We start from the raw sequence: 15863 nt of genomic DNA on the forward strand, positions 1-15863 counted from the left end.
CGGACAGGATGAGTACCATGCAGTTTAAGTTCTGCTTTATTGACTATTTAAGGTGAACTAGTAAGAGTCTTGAATATAATCTCTCAGACACAAGCAGTGAAAGTTGAAGATCGACTGTGACAATGGAGACACAAAGGATCCTCATGAGGAGTTTGGCTGTTGTGGTTTTTGCATCTGTGATCTGGACTATAACAGGTAAAGTGTTTGAAACTGTTTGTATATTATTATATCTGATGGAACGGTGCAGAATATTGAGGTTTACCTTGTTCTTCAATCTCAGCAGATGCTAATCAGAAGCTGATCAACTGCTGTAGAGTCGTCTCCAAAACAAAGATGACTGATCCTATCATCAGTTTCAGGACGCTAAAACAAAGTCTTCCATGTCTAAAGGCCGTCGTGTAAGAATCCTAGTTCTTCTCTAAAGAAAACATGCCATGATTAGAGATCAACAGCATCTGATGCTAGATTTCTGTTTTAACTTTTTCATTCTCTTTAACAGCTTTAAGACTGAAGGAGGAGAGTTCTGTTCTGATTGGAGACAACCATGGGTGAAGGAGGAAGTTAAGCTTTTGTAAGTTAAACCCAACAAGTGTGGTGAAACATACCTGAATTTGTAACAACATAATCTTACAAATTGTTGCATATTTAGCATAGTATTCTTGTATTCACATTGTTTTTTTGTTTTTCTTTTGTTTTACAGCAGAGCTCAAAGAAACAAAGCCTGACTTCCACGCCACCACCAGCATCATCTATCAGTAAACTCACTCCTGTGGGAGGATCTTCCCAATCAACTGAATCATGAATGTCTAAAAGCAAACTCATAATGAGAACACATCTTGAAGTAGTTCCTCGTTTTAAAAACATTTCTAAAGTTTAATAGATTTTGCTGTTGTATTTTGAAAATATTTAACGTGACGGTTAGTAAATTAGGTGTATTTAAATTGAATTTTTTTAATTTATGTTGTCCAATACATATGATGTAGTTTGGCAGTGACAGTTATTAATTTATTCAGACACTGAATAATAGTGAAACTGTTTTAGAACAAATGTGTTTAAATAAATTATTAGCTTATTATATTTCACATTGAAATATATTTTGCTCAATGTACTGGTAATGGACTGTGTTAAGAAGGGTGACACAAGTCTGAGTAAAATTAAGACTGATTTGTATGAAAACAAACCCGGAAATATTTGTGTTGATTATGCAAATGAACGAGTGCAGTCTGAAACTACAAATAAACTATGATCAGCAACAACTGGTTTTGCTTGTGGTTGATGTTTCTGAATGTGTGCAAGAGTTCTCTGTCAGAAACGATGACACCTTTTCTCTTTAGCATCTTTATTCTTACATTAGCAGTTGGTTGATGATTATGCATGTCCTTCCTTGTGCTACTTATGTACAGTTTACCCATAATCAAATGCTAAATTGTATGAATAAGTTGGTACTCTTATTATTGGTATCTTATGAAATTGAGTGTTGACAATGAAAAAGTCCTTTTCGATTTTTTTGTATTTTGTAATTTAAGTCATTAACATCTTCACAGCTTAATTAAGGAAGGAAGGAAGTAAATAAGTAAGTAAACAAACACTAAGCAGGATTAATGGAACAACAGTTTTAAATAGTGATTTTTCCCTATTATTCTATATTTTATTTAATATTTTATAACTACATTTTCATGGGTTTCATGGGTTTGTTATAAGAGACAATAAAAACAACTTTATGCATCAAAATCACTCCTTTCCTAAGTAAGCATTTTTAACGTCCGTCAAAAGCTTAGGCTGGCTGTTGGTTTGAATATTAGAACTAAAACATCAACATAACACACTCATGGGCATCGATCACTTCACTGAATACTTGCCAGCATTACCTTATAATCTATCCGTTTTAAAATCCACATCTTTTCATATCTTTTAACATTGAAAACATCATAATAGTTGGACGTTCCTTTAATGTCACGTGCTTTTATGTCCTAGGGGTTGATTTTTATTAAAACTAACACTTTTTTTTTTTTTTTTTTTTTTTGTTACAGGTCACATTCAAACTTTCTTAGAAACATTTGATATTAAACAATACATAATGTGAGATGTGGTGGAAATGAGCGTGTGCTTGAAATGTTTATGAGGAAAAAAATGGTTGAAGACACCTAGTTATAGATGACAAATATAAAATTACTTCTTGACAAACCATCAATAAATAAATGTCAACAAATCCATTGAGGTAAAGGACATCAAGTGGAGATCAACACATCAGCTTCAAGTTGTGTGTTTTCACCTGCAGAAACATAACCCCTAAACTAAATTTATTAAAGGAGCTACGTCTAATTGTGGTCTGTTATTGCATTTTTTTCTAAGAGGGGATATTGGTTTCTCATAAATTATGCTGACGTTTAAAAATTACTGTTTTGTGGGTGAGAGGTGTCAATGCTTGAGAGTTGATGATCACTCGATGCAATGACTTCAAAAGGGTGGTGGTAAGTTTGTGACGCATTATTCCTTCTGACTGTTTTTGTACATCTCTTAAAAGACCTCCTCATAATAACAAACATACATAATCAACACCAACTAACTGAACAACACCTGTGATCTGGACACCGAGAGCTATGGCCTGGACTTCTAGACTCATCACCGTCACTGTTCTGGTCATCCTCATTGGATGCTTCACTGGTGCACAGGGCAACTGTAAGTAACTAAACATGCAGCACACAGTCAATGATACTGTTTCTGCTGATTATGAGAAACCTTTGGAAGAACCCTTAATTTGCAGGATATCATAATGCTGTGATCATGAATTCGACTGGTTTGTCACATTCGGTCTGCAGTCTCTTACTGGTTAGAGATGCAAAGGAAGTCAATATCCTGTCTTGAAAAATACCATATAAAAGGATATGAGTCTAGATAGCACCTTCAAAACAGAATCTACGTCTTCCTCATCTGGTTTTGTGAATATTTTGAGCAAACATCATGCATCTCTGCTGGAAATTAGCTCTGATGATGATGGTTCTTGTGTGTGTTACTGAGCAGCAAGTCAACTGTAAGTTTTGGGATTTTTTTTATCATTGGACTTGTATTTTTATAAGAGCCTTTGGTACTGATTATTATGGATCTGCTGATTTTAATGAACTTTTTTTATATTTACACTCAGATTTTGCATTTATGATCCATTTAATTCACACCAACCTGCTTTCATAATCCAAAGGCATAGTCCACCCAAAGATGAAAATTCTGTCATCATTTACTCATCCTCATGTTGTTGACTTTCTTTCTTCTGTGGAAGACAAAAGAAGATATTTTAAAGAGAGTTAGAAGCTAAACAGTTTCTGTTTAAAAATACAATAGAAGTCAATGGGACATTTTTCAAAATATTGTTTTGTTCAGCAGAAGAAAGAAATGCACACATGTTTGGAACATCAGGGTGAGTAAATTATGACAGAATTTTCATTTTTTGGTGGACTATCTCTTTAATGATGGTGAATCCATTACTATAGATTGCGTTTAGCTATAGCACAGTTTTGTTTTCTTTAATGGAGCCCTTATCAAGATCAAGATCGTCTTGTTTTCACACATACTGTATACAGTACGCACAGTACAAGTGCTTTGGAGATTTCAATCTGTTTCTCTTTCAGATCGTCGGCCCACTAGAGTTGGAGTGACTTGCTGTAAGGAAGTGTCGAAGGGAAGAATCCCTCCTGAAGTTAAACTGATTGGATACAGGCATCAGAATGCTCTGAGTCCGTGTGTGGATGCTATAGTGTAAGCTCTCTCTACACACATTTCACAGTTTTATATGCCTGATATTGTGTTCATTTCAGTGGTACTGTATATCTGTCCTGCAGATTCTACACAGAGAAAGACAAGTACTGCTCTGATCCAACAGCGCGCTGGATTCAATTCAGACTGAAAGGTATGGCCCTAAATTAATATGACATCTTAATATGATGCTTATGTATTGATAAAAAAACACTTATAATGTGATCATCTTTCCTCCAGGTCTGAAGGAGATTGAGGACTGAGCCAATGTAGGCCTAAAGATGCTGCAAATCTATCTATATCAATCCATCTATATATATAAAAAAAGAGAATGTATATTATGTAAGTTTATTCAATCAAAAAAGCACCATTAGATACCCTTAGCTTATGTGAATGTTAAAATATGTTTCACTTAATTGCTTTGTTTTATCTGCTTTAAAATTAAAATGCACTTTTGAAAAAAAACATTTAACTGCTTATTCTTTCACACAAACATCCAGCCTTTTCTCTGTAACAGTTTAGACTGTATTTAATTATATTTAAGCTGAATCATTAAATAAATAGTTCACCAAAATAGGAACATTCTGTCATTCTTTACTCATCCTTGTGTCATTACAAATCAGAATTACTTTCTCTCTTCTGTGAGTAATGATACTTTTTCTTTTGAGTCCTTTTTGAGTTTGAAAGTTTCAGTCTCCATTGACTGTAATTGAATGTGGGAAAAAACAGGTCAGCATACTGATAGTTTGTCAATTATAAGAGAATTTTCGTTTTTGGGTGAAATATTTCTCTACATACTACATATATTTTGTGTTTCAGTAATAGAATGTGCGCCATCTAGTGGAGAAGAGCATTAATGCACAGAGAAGGCCATGCAATTAATCAGCCAAATTGGGTGTAGTACCCTATGGGAATACCCCCTTGGTGCAGTCTGGACAATGGGGCGGGGTGACATGCGTCGCTCCGCCCACCCCCAATTTAATTGGTTTATTTTACAGCAATCTTACTGGCCTAGACAATTCAAGCCTGAGCATGCGCATTCCTTTATGTACTATTTTGTGAATGATTTTGCCGTATTAAAAGGCGCTCTAAGCGATGTCACACGTTTTTTAGGCCAAGACATTTTTTGTCACATACATCAAACATCTCCTCAACATCTGCTAGTTGCCTGTCCCCTGAACACACTGTAAAAAAACGCGGTCTCTGTAGACACCCCAGGCTCCACAAACGGCAGGAAAAACAAACTGGGCTAACCTGCACCAGAAACATAGCAAACTGCTCCAGCCAATAACCGACAAGAAGGATTTGGGGGTGGGGTTTGGGGGGTTAGTGCGCGGATGAGGAGGGGGGAGGGTCTAGCTAGCCTCCATTTTGTTTGCCAATACTTTAAACGTCAACAAGAAGTGGCGTCACCCAACATCACTTAGAGCACCTTTAACACTAGAACTGCCATGGCGGTCATTTTGACCGTTTTGAATTTTATATCTGCAATAACTTTGTTAAAAAAAAATAAAAAAAAAATCCTGCTGGTACCTGACTTTTCCTAAAAGTGTCTGTATTTTCATTTAAAATGTTTTTCATATAAATTACACATAAGGCAAAAAAACAAATGAACATATTTACCTATTTCGGCCATAGACGGTCAGATTGCACTGAATTTTGCGGTATTATTATAGATATACCAATATACACAACAATAAAATGTGGTACAAAATACACAGAACATATTCCACAACAAATCATTTAAATGTAATGATATTCAGAACAGAACAAGAATGAAAAAATAACTATAAACAAGCCAAAATGAAATAGGCTACTTTCAAGCAAAAGTGAAAGTAAGCGGCGTTAGGCTCACGTAACTCTCTAATTAGAATCAAAATGTTTCAACATTTGCGATGTATTTGGATGGTATACTATTCTTTATTATAGGCTTTGTACTTCACTCACGTTTCAATATCGACGGAAAAAATCATCCTCTTCACATGCACAAAATGGTACGAATTGTACTACTGACTATATAAACAGAGCAGTGGAATTTTCATATGTTAGTAATATAATATGTAATATAATTTATTATTATATTTTATTATGGCTATAATGAACAGGCTGCGATGTCAAGATTGCAATGCTGGAATATGGTGTGTGTGTGTGTGTGTGTGTAAGGCGCGGGCGCGATCGAACAGTGTAAACATGAAAACATAGGCTGCTCCGTCATTTTGTTCAGGACATCTACGGATATTATTATTTATAGATGTATAATTAAACTTGTTTAAATGTACAGTTTGGTGTTGTTTTGTTTTTAAAAGATATCCTAATACAATAAATGCATTAATCTCTCAATTGGGTATTTATCATTAAAGATATAGAGTTTGGAATAGCGGTCAAAATGAGTTCTAGTAGTTATGGAATTCTGGCTTCTAGTGTTAAAGAACTATTAATTGCTAACTCTAATCGTATCTTGTTATCGGTTTACCATGGTAATTTTAGTTAAGATCTATTGGCTTTGTTGTACTTAAAGGGGAACTCGGTAACTCTAGCCATTTCTTCGCTGATCTTCACTTTTGTTGTCGCGTGTTTTCTCAACGAGCTCCCAACAGCTGTGGGGCGTATATTTCACAACACTGTCGTAAAAAAACTCACTTGCGGCCCCTCCTCCCCCTTTCTACCGCTACTCATGTGCATCTGTTATTATCAGAGCTGGCCAACTTTATCGTGTGGTGCTATATCTGAGGTGGGTAATACATTACACACATTATCATAGAACATTCAGTGTTTCCCACACATAGACTAATTAGTGGCGGTGCGCCACAGAATCAACACCGGCCGCCACATATTGCGTTTCGATATAAAACATTTTTTTACGCTATTTAAAACACGCAGCATATTCTTTCAGCTACATTTCCTTTCCCTGCTCTCCCTCCGTCTCTCTCACAAGCGATTTTTTTGTCTCGCCAAATAATCGCTACCGGGACGTTAGTCCCCATGTTGCAAGGTTGGTTTTACGCCGGGGGACGCTGGGGGGAGTGAGGAAAGTCACAAATTTCACCAGAACAGGTTGTTTAACCATCCAAATGATTTCTAGGCAGTTTTATTAAGTTAAAAAAGTTGCCAAGTTCCCCTTTAAGACACAGAATAAAAGTTATTGTTTAAAAACGCTTGGTGAAAGCACCTCAGTGTACCTCAGGCTAATAGAGCTGTTTTACATTAGCGCGTCATTCACTTGGCTCAAATTCTTAATTTTACGCAAATTATGATAATTCACCGTATTAAAAAAAGACATCGGACAAACCCGAACGCAAGCAGCTGATTTTACATTTTAAAGCACGACCGGTTTTTGTTGTTGGGTTTTTTTTAACGAGATTTGTTCTCCAATGCTTGCATTTTTTGGCACAAAGTGCAAATAAAATGTTTAATGGCAAACTAATTTTCCTTGTTGTTTACCTGTTAATGAAATATGAGGGCCAGCCAAGGCCTATATTGGTTCTGTATAGGCCTATGTTATAGTTTTTAAAGGTTTCTGTTTTCTAATAGGCTGTCAGTCGGTTAACATATAGGCCTGCTACGACTATCTGTGACTGTGACATCAAGGTATCAAAAATCTAATTATTTATTGATTCTCCCCCGCATTGTGTGTTCATGTTATAATCTGCGTCTACGGGATAAACATAGTTTCAAATATTAACACTCGCATATAGCTGTAGCCTAACTATTTAAAAAAATCACTGCTGTAAATCTGTGCAATATAACAGTAGCCTACTTCAAAAAAAAAAAAAAAAAAACAGCAGAGATTATGAATATTTATTATTTAAATACACTCTTGAGCACATAAATAATAATATTTGCTATAGATCGACATAATATTTCAGCGCTGCAGGGTTTTTAATTCTCATTGTATGAAAAAAAAGACAAAAAAACAAACAATGGCCAGGTATTATTTGGTAGCCTATTATTGTCTTATTTGCCACGCGTGGTTTAAAATAAAATAAAACACACTTTCGGAAATGTGTCTTACTGAAATACAGTGAATTATCATCATATGTGTAAAATCCTGAGTTTGTTTTTATTCACTGATCCTAATGGAAAAATGAAGAAGCATAGATTAATGATGTAAAATTACAGAGCCCAGCTGCATGACATTCGGAAAATATTGTCTACTATCAGTCTAACAGGCTATCTCTCCTTGCAGTGCTAGTAATTTAATGCAGTCATGCTCATTGCTCACTTAAAGCAGCCATGTCACCCTGTAGCCCAAGACTGGTTGCCCACTGAAGCTAAGCAGGGCTGAGCCTGGTTAGTACCTGGATGGGAGACCTCCTGAGAAAACCACGTTGCTGCTGGAAGAGGTGTTAGTGAGGCCAGCAGGGGGTGCTCACCCTATGTCTGTGTGGGTCCTAATGCCCCAGTGTAGTGACGGGGACACTATACTGTCAAAGAGCACCGTCCTTCGGATGAGACGTAAAACCGAGGTCCTGACTCTTTGTGGTCATTAAAAATCCCAGGATGTCTTTCGAAAGAGTAGGGGTGTAACCCTGGCACATCATGGCCAAATTTGCCCAGTGGCTTCTGTCCATCATGGCCTCATAATCATCCCCATATACTGATTGGCTTCATCACTCTGTCTCCTCTCCACCAGTAAGCTGGTGTGTGGTGGGCGTTCTGGCGCAATATGGCTGCTGTCGCATCATCCAGGTGGATGCTGCTCATTGGTGGTGGTTGAGGAGAATCCCCCCCTTTCTATGTAAAGTGCTTAGAGTGCTGAGAAAAAGCGCTATATAAATGTAATGAATTATTATTATTATTATTATTATTATTATTAAAGTGGCACTGACTTATCTGATGGGTAAATTAATAAATATAATATAGCTAAATCTCAAACATTGTATCATTTATATCAGCAACATATTTCTTTATAACTCCCAGCCCTGAACTGCTCAATATTAAAGCTTATATTGGCCTATATAACTTTTTGAAAAGCTGCTTTAAAACGATGTGAATTGAGCGCTATACAGATCATTTTGACACTTGATATAGACCTAGGTATAGGCTATATAGCCAACATATCATGGCCACGAATGAAGAATTCGTTCCCCAGATTTAGCAGCACGTAGGCTACATTACACGGTGGTCTGCCCGCATGAAGACATATGTTTGTTGTACAGTAACTTCATCTAACTTATTAAGTCGTATTAACTGTTCACACAACTCGTAATTAAGTTAATCAAAACATTATCCAATTGATTATTGAAATCGCCATGGTTATCACTTAATATTTCTGTAGTATGGCCAAACAGCGTAGTAGATCATTCATAAACTCGTACATAAAGGAATGCACATGCTCATGCCTCAAGCGTCCACGCCAATAAGATTGCTGTATTATAAACCAATGAACTTGGGGGTGGGCGGAGCGACACATGTAGCCCCTCCTTAATGTGTCGCCCCGCCCCAATCATCCAGACTGCACTATGGGGATACTCGATTGGGTTGACAAAGTCAACCGGTGATTACTTGGCCAGCAATTCAACAAATGAAAGATGTTATGGAATTCATAAAACAAAAACAGAAACGAACATGAAGCAAATAACAACTTTGCATTCGTACGGTACACACATCCCCAAACAAGACATTCAAAAATTGGGAAGTTATATTATATTAATGTAACTATGGGCTTAGGTATGTTTAAAATACTTATTAATGACACAGTTCCTCAAAGGAACAGGTCCATGTGACATGGTAGCCTACTTTAATAGCCTATACCATGGTTCTGAATGTCATTAAAAACATAATAACACGGTACTTGTTTTAGTATTTAGTTTTAGTATTTTCAGTGTTTTGTTACTCTTTGTGGTGAGAAAATGTATTTACCTCGTTCACAAGACGCTGCACGAGCAGGTGTTGAACCTAATACAAATACAGTTTTCATCGCTGACAAAAGGTTGTTTCAGTGGACTTTATCTGGAGATCTTTTTTGTTGTCGGTTTTGAGTTACGGTTTTACAGAGTGACACGTCGCTCCAAACGATTCAGTGCCTGAGCGAGTTGCCCGAAGGAAACATGTTGTGGTGTGATTTCACACTAGCCGAAGACACTTGTCAAATTGTTATAAGTTTTAGTTTACTTTTATAATACTGATGTCCTTTAGTTGCATATATAGTGTTTAATTAATATTGTTGTTTTTTTATTGTATAATGTAATAATATAATGCACATGTTCACAGAGTTGATCTGTTTTGATACAGTTACTTAAAGGGGTGGTATAATGCCCTTTTCACAAGATGTAAAATAAATATCTGATGTCCCCAGAGTGTGTGTGTGAAGTTTTAGCTCAAAATACCCCACAGATATTTTTATATAGCATGTTAAAGTTGTCACTTTTTGAGGGATAGCAAAAACGCACCGTTTTGTGTCTGGCATTTTAAATGAATGGTTTCAAGAGCTCGTGTGTTAGCAGCTCCGATTACCTCACGCAGACACACACACTAAATGACAGAAACTGTTCTGCCTTGAATTCATGTTGCTGATGTGGAGTTAACTATCTTCAGTTAGCATATTCTGTCATGCTAATCTATAAATCGCTCGTATAGGAACTGTTGTGAGATGCACACAGAGTGACTTTCTATTTCTTGTGAAAAGACGGATGCTACAGTTTGAGCTGACTCACAAATGTACTGGACTACAACTCTTCCTCTTCTCAATCTCAACATGGACTGCGTGTTCCCAGGGGGCGGGGTTTATGTAAATTTTAGGGTTGGTGATGTTGTGTAGTCCCTACCAGCCGTTTGTTGTAGTATTCCTTAAAAAACGATTTCTTTAAAAGCAAATAATCTCCCTTTGCTTTGAACTTTGAGCATTGTAACTTTGCAGATGTTGTTTATTCTCAAAAAGCAACATTACACACTAACTAGAGTTAGAAAAGTGAAATCATACTCAACCACCCCTTTAATTCTAAACGTTTTCCTCTGATTAGCTCATTCTTGCAAAAGAACAGTGACACAGCATCATCAGACTAGGGTGACTTGATGTCCCAGTATTCAGTCCTGTATTTTACACTCCTTTCACATGTCCTGATTTGAGGCTTGACAAATGACAAATTTCAGAGAAACCCTATGACGATACTCTTAAATCATTCCTGTCGTCCATGATTTGTCATATCAAATAATTAAGCAACAACTGATATCTGTAAATGTTTATCCTAAGAATTTTTATTTTTATTTTGTGCATGATTAACAGAATGATTAACTATGGCGTAAGTTATTCCATTCGCTTTATTCATAGGAAGCATGAAGAATGACAATACTTCCCTTTTTTCTAGGACATAAAAAGCAAGAGCGGCCCAAGAGCAGTAAACCATTTGTGGAATTTCACAGCACACAAGATCCCTCAGAAATCATGCACCTGTACTCAGCATCTCAACGACTGATGGTTATGATTTGTTTGGTTGTGTTCCTGTGTGCGTTTACATCAGGAGGTGAGTTTCCTTCTCCTATTCTCCTACATTCTCCACACAAAAAGTTTAATTAAAAAAAAAGTTTTATATTTCTTATCAGATTGGAAAAATGTTTATGATGTTTTAGGCATAAATCTCATTAAATTATTTTAGATTCATGCTTAAAACAAGAAAAAATAAAATAAAAATTCCAGTGGGTTAAGAAAAATCTAAGATATGTTCTTTAAGTCTTAATATTTTGCGTAGGTTTGCTTCACATATAAAATTATCTTGTTTTAATGATTCTTACATATTTTAATGGAAAAAAGATGGGCTCTTTTTTTCCCCAAGTGTTAGACTTGAACAGTGTTATTTATACAACCAAACACCATAAAGAATCAATAGCTTTTGAAATCAAACTAAATGGGAAACCATTATTTATGGATGTTTTTCTGTCTGTTTTGCAGTGACCTCTCAAGACTCTAAAAAGCCAATATGCTGCAAAGAGGATACGCTCACATTAGAAAATCCAAGAATCAAAATCACAAAATGTTACATCTTTTCAGCAAAAGGCAAATGTGCTGCGGCCGTAGTGTAAGTCAGTCCAGCAACATTCAAAGGAATCTCTTCTTGTCAAAGAGCATTTTATTGTGCCAATATCTGCAGTCTAAATGCATTTCTCCATTTCATTTTTACAGGTTGACTGATGACAATATATTGTACTGCATCGATCCTAAAGCTAAATGGCTCAGTAGAAGAATGAATAATCTAAAAAAGGTTAGAATTTACAGCTTACTTTTTTTTTTTTTTTTTTTTTAACCTGTGGAGTGCGTTAGGAGTAATACAGAACAGCTGAACTGAATATAATATGACAACCTCTTCTCGCAAGGTTTATACCAACACAATCTACTGTATACTGGCATATGTATCATGTAAAGGGCCACTTCCTAACCTGTTTTTCTTCTGGTCTAATTCAACAGATGGGTGTCATATGTGAAGATTATACTGAAGATTATACTAAATCTTTAACGACACACATGGGGATTTGAACTTGGTCTTCACCAGCCACACTTTACCATTCGTGTCAGTCAGTCAAGCTACAGTTTAATACACTCTCTTCTACGCTGGGAAAAACATGTTGAACATATTTCACAAAGGAAACAATCTGTGGTTTGCTTTCACACTTAGCTGCTGTGCAGTCTAAGTCCGGTTATTCCTTTATCTTTTTATTTCTTTTTGAAATATAAATGTCTTAGTTTTATTTATAATGCTTAATTTATAAACCTTTATTTTCTTTTTAGAATTTAATATATTACACAATTGCAAGGAGTACTGCTTTTTGTTTGTTCAATGTTTTATTTATTTTTTAACAAAGTAACATATTTATTTTCCTAATATTATTTCTCTTTTCTTCTCTAAATTATTACAAATATATCAGTTAAATGTCTTGAAGTGCTTACAAAAGTTTATTGGATGCATTATGAATGTAAACTTTAATAAAAATATTGTGGAATCATATTTAATACAAGATTACTCGTGTCATTTTATTTCTGGAATTCTGCTGATCTTTACCTTTGAACAAAGGCCTGAGGCCTACAACAATGAGAAGTTGTTAGTGACATCTTACAAATTGATTTGAAACCATCAGACCATAGGGAGGGACTTTGTGTGTAATCTGGGTGTAGTGTGTGTTTCTGAAGTATGCTACCTGCAGAGATTTAACCCAGAGGTCACAGTAATGGAGATGAACGAACACACACACACACACACACACACTAAAACCCTATGACTGTCAGATGAAACAGCAGAGTCATACGTTCCATTTCTCTACAACACTCTAATGATGGGAACTGTGCATCATCTTCCACCAGACTAATGACAGTCAAACGTGTCTAAGAATGCTCATTTATTTAGTCAGTACCTGAGAACAAACACATTCTCAGATTATGAAGCACATTTATTTATGACCTCAGAACACGATCATGAAAGCATCGCAGCAAACCTGAAACATCACGACGTACTGTGATTAAATAATGACAGAATTTTCATTGTGGGTGAACTATCACTAACCACTTTTTGTTCTGTGTATCAGCTAATTGTATTATATAGTTTAATATTTTCATTAATATAATATATTTAATATATTAATTTAGTTTTTATATATTTATTTTTGAAAATGGCGTTTCAGTGGTGGATGTGTTAAACTTTGTTATTAAAGGATGACAGTGTCTTGCATTTCAGAAGTATTTGACAGTTATGAATATTGTGAAATGGAAACCTTGACCCATGCCATCGCACTGACTTGCAAAACTCCCCAACAAACCTCTTAGTTGAAGTAACAGTATGATGTCAGCTCTTTCTATCTAGTTTGCTTCATTTAAATGGACAAATGGTCAATGTTACAAGATAAAATATATTTGAATCACTAAATAAAAAAACACTATTGACACACTGTCCTATTGGAATATTAAAAATAACTAGCTTTTTTCAGCATACATTGAATTTGTATCTCATCTGAGAAGTTCATCAAATGGAGATCCCCGATTTACACATATTAATTTAGCAGATGACATTTACACCTACCACGACAATCTAATATACAAGGAAAGCCGATATGGTGATGAAACAGAACAATGATGAAATCATCTACAAAAATAAACGGACAGGATGAGTACCATGCAGTTTAAGTTCTGCTTTATTGACTATTTAAGGTGAACTAGTGAGAGTCTTGAATATATTCTCTCAGACACAAGCAGTGAAAGTTGAAGATCGACTGTGACAATGGAGACACAAAGGATTCTCATGAGGAGTTTGGCTGTTGTGGTTTTTGCATCTGTGATCTGGACTATAACAGGTAAAGTGCTTGAAACTGTTTGTATATTATTATATCTGATGGAACGGTGCAGAATATTGAGGTTTACCTTGTTCTTCAATCTCAGCAGATGCTAATCAGAAGCTGATCAACTGCTGTAGAGTCGTCTCCAAAACAAAGTTGACTGATCCTATCATCAGTTTCAGGACGCTAAAACAAAGTCTTCCATGTCTAAAGGCCATTGTGTAAGAATCCTAGTTCTTCTCTAAAGAAAACATGTCATGATTAGAGATCAACAGCATCTGATGCTAGATTTCTGTTTTAACTTTTTCATTCTCTTTAACAGCTTTAAGACTGAACGAGGAGAGTTCTGTCTTCATTGGAGACTACCATGGGTGGAGGAGAAAGTTAAGCTTTTGTAAGTTAAACCCAACAAGTGTGGTGAAACATACCTGACTTTGTAACAACATAATCTTACAAATTGTTGCATATTTAGCATAGTATTCTTGTATTCACATTGTTTTTTTTTGTTTTTCTTTTGTTTTACAGAAGAGCTCAAAGAAACAAAGCCTGACTTCCACGCCACCACCAGCATCATCTATTAGTAAACTCACTCCTGTGGGAGGATCTTCCCAATCAACTGAATCATGAACATCTAAAAGCAAACTCATAATGAGAACACATCTACAAGTAGTTCCTCGTTTTAAAAACATTTCTAAAGTTTAATAGATTTTGCTGTTGTATTTTGAAAATATTTAACGTGACGGTTAGTAAATTAGGTGTATTTAAATTGAATTTTTTAAATTTATGTTGTCCAATACATATGATGTAGTTTGGCAGTGACAGTTATTAATTTATTCAGACACTGAATAATAGTGAAACTGTTTTAGAACAAATGTGTTTAAATAAATTATTAGCTTATATATTATATTTCACATTGAAATATATTTTGCTCAATGTACTGGTAATGGACTGTGTTAAGAAGGATGACGCAAGTCTGAGTAAAATTAAGACTGATTTGTATGAAAACAAACCCGGAAATATTTGTGTTGATTATGCAAATGAACGAGTGCAATCTGAAACTACATATAAACTATGATCAGCAACAACTGGTTTTGCTTGTGGTTGATGTTTCTGAATGTGTGCAAGAGGTCTCTGTCAGAAACGATGACACCTTTTCTCTTTAGCATCTTTATTCTTACATTAGCAGTTGGTTGATGACTATGCATGTCCTTCCTTGTGCTACTTATGTAAATGTCATCCATAATCAAATGCTAATTTGTATGAATAAGTTGGTACTCTTATTATTGGTATCTTATGAAATTGAGTGTTGACAATGAAAAAGTCCTTTTCGATTTTTTTGCATTTTGTAATTTAAGTCATTAACATCTTCACAGCTTAATTAAGGAAGGAAGGAAGGAAGTAAATAAGTAAGTAAACAAACACAAAGCAGGATTAATGGAACAACAGTTTTAAATAGTGATTTTTCCCTATTATTCTATATTTTATTTAATATTTTATAACTACATTTTCATGGGTTTCATGGGTTTGTTATAAGAGACAATAAAAACAACTTTATGCATCAAAATCACTCCTTTCCTAAGTAAGCATTTTTAATGTCCGTCAAAAGCTTAGGCTGGCTGTTGGTTTGAATATTAGAACTAAAACATCAACATAACACACTCATGGGCATCGATCACTTCACTGAATACTTGCCAGCATTACCTTATAATCTATCCGTTTTAAAATCCACATCTTTTCATATCTTTTAACATTGAAAACATCATAATAGTTGGACGTTCCTTTAATGTCACGTGCTTTTATGTCCTAGGGGTTGATTTTTATTAAAACTAACAGTTTTTTTTTTTTTTTTTTGTTACAGG

General features: G+C 35.3%; 2 protein-coding genes and 1 long non-coding RNA gene across 8 annotated transcripts; all 3 read left to right on the top strand.

Annotated features, from left to right (window-relative positions):
• Positions 1-20: 20 nt before the first annotated feature.
• Positions 21-15536, top strand: LOC311283630 (eotaxin-like). Of its 5 annotated transcripts, none has more exons than XM_084398158.1 (4): positions 21-195; positions 281-398; positions 500-571; positions 14530-15536. In XM_084398158.1, exons 1-4 carry the CDS (start codon positions 123-125, stop codon positions 14552-14554), a joined length of 288 nt encoding a protein of 95 aa, XP_084254284.1. In that variant the 5' UTR covers positions 21-122; the 3' UTR covers positions 14555-15536. The 5 variants fall into 5 exon arrangements, with proteins under 5 accessions (XP_084254284.1, XP_084254283.1, XP_084254286.1 ...); XM_084398157.1 differs by lacking the exon at positions 14530-15536 and adding an exon at positions 701-1256 and having other exon boundaries at positions 25-195; XM_084398160.1 differs by lacking the exon at positions 14530-15536 and adding an exon at positions 701-1256 and having other exon boundaries at positions 30-195; positions 284-398.
• On the top strand, positions 2417-4315 carry LOC311283629 (C-C motif chemokine 8-like). Of its 2 annotated transcripts, XM_084398155.1 has the most exons (5): positions 2529-2679; positions 2914-3031; positions 3624-3750; positions 3834-3901; positions 3988-4315. In XM_084398155.1, the coding sequence occupies exons 2-5, from the start codon at positions 2962-2964 to the stop codon at positions 4008-4010; spliced, it is 288 nt and encodes a 95-aa protein (XP_084254281.1). In that variant the 5' UTR covers positions 2529-2679; positions 2914-2961; the 3' UTR covers positions 4011-4315. The 2 variants fall into 2 exon arrangements, with proteins under 2 accessions (XP_084254280.1, XP_084254281.1); XM_084398154.1 differs by lacking the exon at positions 2914-3031 and having other exon boundaries at positions 2417-2679.
• LOC311283633 lies at positions 10901-12141 on the top strand. The gene is made up of 3 exons (XR_014626093.1): positions 10901-11210; positions 11636-11762; positions 11867-12141. It is a non-coding gene; the product is annotated as an uncharacterized lncRNA (long non-coding RNA).
• Positions 15537-15863: the final 327 nt, after the last annotated feature.

The sequence above is a fragment of the Rutilus rutilus genome (assembly GCF_951802725.1).
Source record: "Rutilus rutilus genome assembly, chromosome: 24".
Lineage (NCBI taxonomy): Eukaryota > Metazoa > Chordata > Actinopteri > Cypriniformes > Leuciscidae > Rutilus > Rutilus rutilus.